The sequence below is a fragment of the Hemitrygon akajei genome, chromosome 11 (genome assembly GCF_048418815.1).
Source record: "Hemitrygon akajei chromosome 11, sHemAka1.3, whole genome shotgun sequence".
Taxonomy (NCBI): Eukaryota; Metazoa; Chordata; class Chondrichthyes; order Myliobatiformes; family Dasyatidae; genus Hemitrygon; species Hemitrygon akajei.
The window spans coordinates 163,193,188-163,201,906 of NC_133134.1; the positions used below are offsets into that span (position 1 = coordinate 163,193,188).

The following is an 8,719-nucleotide window of genomic DNA, read 5'->3' on the forward strand; positions in this document are numbered from 1 at the left end:
TGGTTTCTGGAAGATGTGCGTGTCTCCTTAAGCCCCTCCTCTGAGATATAAAGGGAGTTTTTTGAGTTTTATCTCGGCAGATCTGAATGGTTGTGGGGTCGGGCGGTGTGCGAGGGGTTTAGTTGGCACTTCTTGCTTGGCGGCTCCGCGGGACGTACAGTTAACAGCTGCCAGGTTGCGTACACCCGGGGAGTGGAGTGGAGGGGAGGGGAGGGGAGGGCGTGTGAGGGCCAAACCATGGCTTTCACCATGTTGCGCCCCGTTTCCGCTCGACACTTTTACCCGGACATCAGCCTGCACTCGGACGATGACGAGAACAAGAGCGAAAGCGACGGCTCCGACCGGTCCTTCGACTGTTGCAACGGCGTAGCGAAGAGGAGGAAGGTATCCTTCTCCAAGGGTTCGGTGGTGGTGAAGCACAGACAGGCGGCCAACGCCAGGGAGAGGGACAGGACTCACAGCGTCAACACCGCTTTCAGCGCCCTCAGGACACTCATCCCCACCGAGCCCGCCGATAGGAAGCTCTCCAAAATTGAGACCCTGCGCCTGGCGTCCAGCTACATCTCCCACCTCGGCAACATTTTGCTGGTGGGGGAGGAGGGCGTGGATGGACAGCCATGTCTCACCGCCGTCTACAGCAGCCAGGCCGAGTTCGAGGGACAGCAGCCGAGGTCTATCTGTACGTTCTGTCTCAGCAACCAGAGGAAGGGGGTAGGTGGTGTTTCTGTCTCTCCGTTCGCAGTCTGCAGCCAGATCATTTGGGGATGTGAAGGAGCAAAGGAGGGGTCATCTGAAATTTTAAACCCCAATTCAAAGGCCAGTGTGTGGAGAGTGAGAGAGAGAAAAAGAGACAGAAAGTCGCGCCATAAGGCCATTCGGCCCTCTCCATCTCTGCCAGCTTTCAGAAACTTCTGTCTATACCTCTCTCTCCTGACTCTCCCCGTCTCTCTCCCCATCTCTCTCTCCTAACTCTCCCCGTCTCTCTCCCCATCTCTCTCTCCTAACTCTCCCCGTCTCTCTCCCCATCTCTCTCTCTCTCCAGTCCACATCTTGCATTTTTAGCCAAGTTTCCAGCAGTTTATTTTTCTGAATTAGAATCCAATTCAGACGCAGCATTTACCGAGAGGTGCGTGGATTCCAGAACTAAGGGCCTCACTACTGTACGGGTCTGATGTCCTGGTGTTTTGAACGCCTGAAAGAGGGGTCTCAACCATGTCCAAAGTTCATAGAAACTGAACTGGGGTCTAGTTCAGTCAGTCCATCTATACCAATTAGAACCCAAATAGATATAGTCATAGAGTACAAAATAGGCCCTTCCGCCGACCACTTCCATACTGACCATCAGGTACCCATCAATACTAAACCCATGTACCAACTCTCAGTCTTAGTCTACAGTCTTCTAAGCCTAGAAGTGCTAATCTTTTTATACATTGTGAGAGCATCTGCCTACCACCACCTTCTCGGGTAACTCATTCCAGATTCCAGCTACCAACTGTAATTCTTTTTTTTAAAAGGCAAACAGAACTCCATCTCCAAAGTGCCTCAGATAAGTTGGTCATCCCACACTGAAATATATGAAAGGTTTTAAGGGCCATGGATTTATAATGAACAAAGTGACGATCTGATTCTTTCACAAAATGGTACAATAAAATGTGAAAATTTGGCTTACAACGTTTTATGAGTGGGAGTGCTATGAATGAGAGAACTAGAGAATATTGAAGGAGTTACTGCATCACCTGTTTACCTTCACTTGGATTCCAACAATGCAGAATTCTTGAGTTCAAATCTTTCCACACACTCCTCTCCAACCCTGTTATAGCCTTCTGTTCCACGTTTCCCTAAAGTCTGCAGTCCCAACCTTCCTGTTCACATCATTATGCCTTTGCTAAATGTTTCTATTGTCACCAGAGTTATTTTGGACCATTTCTCTAGCTCTCTAATATAACCTCCTTTTGACCAATGTCTTATTTTAATAATGCTCCTGTGAAGACTTGCAATATCACTGTATATTAAAATTGAGAAAATTATGGAACATGTCAGAATCAGAATCACATGTATTATCAACATATGATAATATATCTACATATCTATTTATCATATTTATCTCTATAGAAAGATATAAATTAAATAAGTAGTTTTCATGGTTTTGTTACTAGAAATGTATGAATTTGTATTTATTTTAGTATTTATTGAAGCAAATGTGATTTGGTATGCTTTGGAATTATATTTGCCACTCCTGTTTCATGAATTTTAAAATGTTTTGTCTTAATATTTACTGGAATTGAATGAATAGTGGTCTAATATTATGAAGTTTGTCTTAAACCAGTCTAAGGGAGTAGGAAGTTTACAGCTTACAGTTTACAGCCCCAATTATAAATATGCACCATGGTGATCTCCACTGTTCCCACTAAGCTGCATGGCCATGCAATAACCGAAGCACAGTTATTCATTCTAAATATTCATCGTATGCATATTCCTAAAAAGAACATTTAAAATTCTAAGCAGTTTTCAGGCCATGTAAAAATTTCCTGCTCAGGTCAATGGCTGGTCTGGGCAATTGTTAAAAAAAAATAGAGGGAACATTGATGATCTCTCAGCTACAGACTTTGTATTCCAACTTGTGATCTAATAATATGCTCCCGATTAGAGTTTTAAGGTAATGGCATTTGTATCGATACAAATTACAGCACTCACTATAGAAACAAGGTCAACAAACATGCACTTATTTTCTGCCCTCAAATTTTAAATGTGTCATTTTTGCTAACCAAAATGTCATATGTAAACTTGCAGAGTTTTGTGCTATAGCCTGTCACCAATGTTTCCAAAATAAATTCAAAATGCTGAAATTCAGCTTAATTAAATGTACAAAGTTTGAATAAAGTTTACCATAACATTTTAAACTTTATTGAAAATGCTTACTTGAATTTTTTGCCACTTACCCAAGTATAAACTGGTTTAAAGAAGCTTCTTTCCTCGCCAATACAAGGGCTTGAGGTGAATTGATTTTTGTGCATTTATTATTGTGATTGTAACGATCTAATTTAGTTTTTTTTTCAGATTTTAGCCACTTTTCCACGTTAAAGAATTCTAAAACAATCATTGTAGACAGTAGTTGAAATGTGACAGTGCAGCTTGCAAAATTGATATAATTTCTGACTTCCACAACTTCTAAATATTGCCATCTGTTCTATGTGAATCTATTTCCTGCAATTCTCTAGCTTATAGCCAAAAAAAATGCAATTAGGAATTTTCCATGCTTTCAATGGAAAATTGAGTATCTTGATTCTTCCACAGAAGAAACTGAAAACGTGTACTTTATTAACATGGCTGAAGTGCCCAAAGAGAACAACCTAATGATAATAGGCAAAGGTTAAGCAGGTACACTTTACTCTTTGTGGATCTGCCCTTGATTCCTGGGTCAGTGTAGCTCACCTGTCTGACAGGAAAACTGTGACATAAGCTCTATAACTTGTTTCATTCAACACAACTAAAATCTGTTGTTTGGATCTGAGTGAAGTTCTTTCGTGCCCTGGTGGTGGTCAGAACACAATGTTGTACCATCATTCAAACAACATAACCCTTTTTTCAGATTAACAGATGCTAAAATAATATGCTTGTCAAAACTTGAAGTAAGTTTTCGATGTACGTTTGAATTAAAATACTGATAATAGTGTAGTAATATTCAATTTGAGTAGATGTAATGGGAAACAAGCCCATTGGTATAATATTCCTGTAATTCAGAATGCAGTTTCCCCAACTGAGATTTTCTTTCTAATATTTTTTTCCAATTTTAGTGAATTCATTTCAATGCTCATCTATGCTAGTGAAGTTGATCTATTTATAGCATAGATTAAGAGAATCTTAGAGAGGCACATGAATATGCAGGGACTGAGAATTGTGGACCTTGGTAAGGCAGAAGGAGCTCATTCGGTTAGTTGTTCAATTATTTTGGCAAATATCTCGGGCCAAAGGGCCTTTGCTATACTATCCTACAAACACATAGGATTCTGCAGGCACTGGAAATCCAGAGTAACACACAAAGAAAGTGCTAGAGGAACTCAGCAGGTCAGGCAGCGTCAATGAAGAGGAATAAGGAGCCAAAGTTTCAGGCTGAAACCCTTCATCAAGCCTCATGAAGAAGCCCTGATGGGTCTTGGCCTGAAACGTTGGCTCTTTATTCCTCTCCACAGATGCTGCCTGACCTGCTGAGTTTCTCCAGCATTTCTCAACAACAAATAGCTTGAGAAAATGTATCATTAATATATTCTGGATCAATAAAATTGCACATGCTGGTTTAGGTCAGGCTGAACTTTTATCAGTCTGATTACAAATTATACTATAATTGACTGGCAAGAGGCTGACTGCAGAATGTAAACTGATGCCCCAATACTTTAACCCCCTTTTGTCAAGTTCCTACTCTTTTTGGGGAGAGCATGTTGCAAATGAGGGATTATTTAAGAATGTAGAAGATGGAGAAGGCTCATCATTCCCAATTGTCACTGCCTAGACAGAGGTTCTCAACCTGGGGTCTATGGCATAAAAAAGGTTGGGAACCCCTGGCTTAGTAGGTAACTTGTCCACTTTCCTTCCAAATCAGCCAGCATTCTGATTCCCTTAATATTCCATCAGACTTGCCCTTGATTTAGTCAACAATTAGGTCAATGAACAACATAATAACCCTTTATTCATAGTAACAGATGCTATAGATAACATGCTTGTCAAAATTTGTAATACGTTTTTGAAGCCCATTTGAATTAAAATACTGATACTGGTGTAATAATATTTAATTTGAGTTGAAATTATGGAAAAGTAAACCCATCCAGATAATAATCCTGTAATTCAGAACGTAGTTTCCCCAAATGAGAAATTTGCCCATTATTTCCAATTTCAATCATTTTGAACAAAATTCTCAGAATCAGGTTTAATATCTTTGGTATATGTCGTGATTTTTTTGCAGCAGCAACAGCAGTACAGTGAAATACATAGTAATAAAACAAACTATAAATTACAATAAAATCTATTTGTTAAATTTAAATGAAATAAAATTAAATTAAGTAGCTCAAATAGAATGCATGTTTAGTTATATTATGAATCTGCTAATGATCTAAAGTACCATTTACACAAAAAAAATAAGATACTGAAAGGTAAAAGACTGGCTTTACTTGTCAGATGTACATTGCAACGTTGAAATGTACAGTGAAATGTATAGTTTGCATCAAATCGAATCAGCAAGGATTGCAAGTGTCGCCACACTTCCGGCGCCAACATAACGTGCGCACAGCTCACTAGCCCAAATTCAAACATCTTTGAACTGTGGGAGGAAACCGGAGCACCCGGAGGAAACACACGTGGTCACGGGGAGAAGGTACAAACTCCTTACAGACAGCAGTGGGAATTGAACCCAGATTTAACAGCCGGCGCTGAGAAGCGTTGCGCAAAGTGCCACGCTACCGGGTCATCCATTGTCAAACGTTAAACAAAATGGGTTTTTTTAATTGATGGAGAATTTTGGGAAGCTTCTAATGCCACGGGAGGAAGGAAGATTCGCTTGACTATGAGTCAGTGGGTGGTCGATTGGCTCTGTCATTCCTTGGTAGGAGGGGAGAGAATTATGTGGAGAGATGGAAAAGCCAGTCTAATTGTGACGAAGAATTCTGAGTCAGACTGGTGGAAAAGATGGTGAGAGGCTATTTCTTCAGCTGAAGAAAGTGGGAGTGATGCATAGTCCTGGTACGCGGAGGCACCCGTTTCGAACTAAACGAAGAAGAAATCTGAGGATTGTAACCCTTTGCAATACTCTGCATCAGCGGTTTATACAGATTGGGGTTTTCGTGTTTGTTGGAAACCATCTTTTGGTGGGGGGAGGGAGTGGATGCTGAAATAATGAGGAGCGACGAGGATCAGAAAGGAAAGTGGACTTGAAGTTCAGATTTATCTTGCGCAATCAAGCTTGGCGGCAATATGACAGGAGAATGGGGTTGAGAGGGATAATATATCAGCCATGATGGAATGGTGGGGTAGACTCGATGGGCCGACTGGCCTACTATGTCTTATGGTGTTATTTCTCTTCTTGTTAACTGATGCAAACAAATAAGAAAATGACAATACATTTGGCCCTGATGACGGGTCTCAGCCCGAAACGTCAACTGTTTACTCTTTTCCATAGACGCAGCCTGGCCTGCTGCGTTCCACCAGCATTTTGTGCGTGTTGCTTGGATTTCCAGCATCTGCAGATTCCCTTGCGCTCGTGATACATTTTGGTTTTGTTAGATGTAAAAATTATTTACATCACGAAGTCTTTCATCTCGCTCTGTTTAACAACCATAAACAGTCAGCCATAAACATCAGTGATTAATAACTTTTTAACATCCTTTGGACTATTGTGAACTAAAATAGGCTCGTCTTATCGCAACCAATTAAATTGTTGGAAAGTGACAGATGGGAACGACCAATGAGGTCGCTGGAAAGTCAATCAGCTTACTCAAAATGACACCGAACTTCATTTCTGTTAAAAAAAACAGCATAACATATGTTATATTACTTGTATTTTTGCCGATGTCTCGTTACTGAGAAGCAGAGCAGATGAGATTTTGTTTTCAAATCCTTATGGCCTTTATTTTCACCTACCTAGATCCCTCCTACGCGTTGTGCGTGCCGATGCTGTAGTGTTTTTTAAATCTCCAAACTCTGTTTAATCAATAACAGTAAACTGCTGGCAGTGAATGCAAAGTATCAAATTAAATGGGTCCTGCCAGCCTTCATAAGTTCCTCAACCTTGTGCTAAACGTTCAGGACACCACCTGAACCGCTCAATACAATTACACACATTGTAGCTCACTTCCGTCACGAACTGCGCCACATGTGGTGTTTGTTTTACTAAATTTAAAATATTTTTTTCTGCAGTCCCTGTATGAAAGAACGGCTCCCCTAGGAAAATCATTATTTCGAATACGAATTAATGTTTGCAATTCATAACTTTGCGAGTGCCTCCAGGAAAAGTGTTTGTTATTTTATGTGAAGTTATATTTCTGGATTGTTTAAAGATACTCCTCAACTGAAGAAACACTTGCTGGCTTGGAGTATAAACAAAACGTTGACCTATTGGCCCGAGTGACCTTTGTTATTTAGTTTTAATATCTTTACATGCCTTGTTGCTTTACTGACAATTGGCCTGCTTTGTGAGATTATCAGCAATCAGCCAGTTCGTTTACAATACTGCTATTTCCTCGTTGAGCGATTAAACTATCTGAAACCGCAGTGTGCTTTAATACCAGGCAGCGGTGTCATTTCTAGACGCCGCTGTTTGTTAAGCCCTCAAACTTCCTTCGAATAAACGATTACTGGGGGCTACAAGAGCAACACATATATTTGGGGGGGGGGGGGGGGTGGCGGAGAAAGCTGTCAGGTGCGCTTGAGAATCGGAGCATGGGGGGGGAGGGGGGTGGAGGACAAGGTAAAGGAAGCCAGGTTTACTTTTTTAAGTGACTCCCACATAGAACAAACAGCGATGTGAACTGTATCGCGTTGCAAATTGGTTACAGTTCTACAGTTACAAATAGCATGTCATTAATATGTTACCCGATCACCTCTGAAATGGGCCACGCTTCTTGTCTCGCATTTGGAGTTTAGCGACCTTACCAAATCCGAACTACAAACATAAAAACAGCGTTTCCCCCTTAACTTACAATATCCTGTATATTTAACACCGTTTTAAATTAAATTGCAAATTGGATATTACTGATGCTTAAAATCGGAACATTGTATAGGTAAATTTGTTTTTAATATATTGTGTGAAGGCAAAATTATGGAGAGAGAAAAAACTATTTTACGATTTTGAGCCATGATTGCGACTGGTTCTGTTGATGTTATAAGGAGCTTTTTACTAATTGTTTTTCAGGTCAAAGAGAAGGACGCGAAGAGCGGGTTTGCGAAGATCAGGGGGCAAGCAGCTCTCCGGATGCAGCGCCAGTGAATGTCGAGCGAGGGGCGGCGAGACACCGAGAGACGTTTCGTTAGAAGAGCGTCACCGGCGACTGGCCTAGGACTCAGCGGCCAAAAGCGATCTGACAACAGATTACACTTGGCAAGCCTTTTTTGTTGTTGTTGTTTGCACGGGGAGTATGGACACCGTCTTGGAACCCCCCCGTCCTTCGAGCAATCACTCATCCAAGCACACTGAACACTGAACAGTTTTGACCTGAACGTTGAAGCCCTGGCTCTCTCCGCAGATTAGATACACTGGGCCGTGCGTGCTGCGGGCGAGTACAGAGAGCGAGGGCAAAAGCGACACTTTAAAATGCTGAAGTCTGTCTCCATTTGGGGAGATCTGACCCTTTCCTAAGTGTTTGCGATCCGTTTGTTGTAAATGTGTTTTTTTTAAAGTATCTAGCCAAAATGTGAAGAAATAAAAGCAGACGGGGGTTCTGTTTCAGGGATTCGGTGCTGTTTTGATATAAATAGCTCTGAGCTCTCTAACGTTCTCTTATCCGACCTAAGGCCGGTGTAAATCCCGCTGACTCGTCGTCTCCTACGTGGTGACCGAAGACTGCCGGATCAGAATCAGATTATCATTGATTTAAATACAAAATGCTGGAGGAACTCAGCAGGCCAGGCAGCACCTGAACAGTCGACGCTCGGGGCCGAGACTAGTCCTGTTGAAGGGCGTCGGCCCAGAACGCCGGCACTCTGTTCCTTTCCAGACACGCTACCTGACCTGCAG

The 8,719-nt window shown here is 41.6% G+C and overlaps 1 protein-coding gene across 1 annotated transcript; it reads left to right on the top strand.

The window, feature by feature from the left end:
- The first annotated feature begins 113 nt into the window (after positions 1 to 113).
- Positions 114 to 8,435, top strand: tcf15 (transcription factor 15). The gene is made up of 2 exons (XM_073062128.1): positions 114 to 711; positions 7,898 to 8,435. The coding sequence occupies exons 1-2, from the start codon at positions 238 to 240 to the stop codon at positions 7,970 to 7,972; spliced, it is 549 nt and encodes a 182-aa protein (XP_072918229.1). The 5' UTR covers positions 114 to 237; the 3' UTR covers positions 7,973 to 8,435.
- Positions 8,436 to 8,719: the final 284 nt, after the last annotated feature.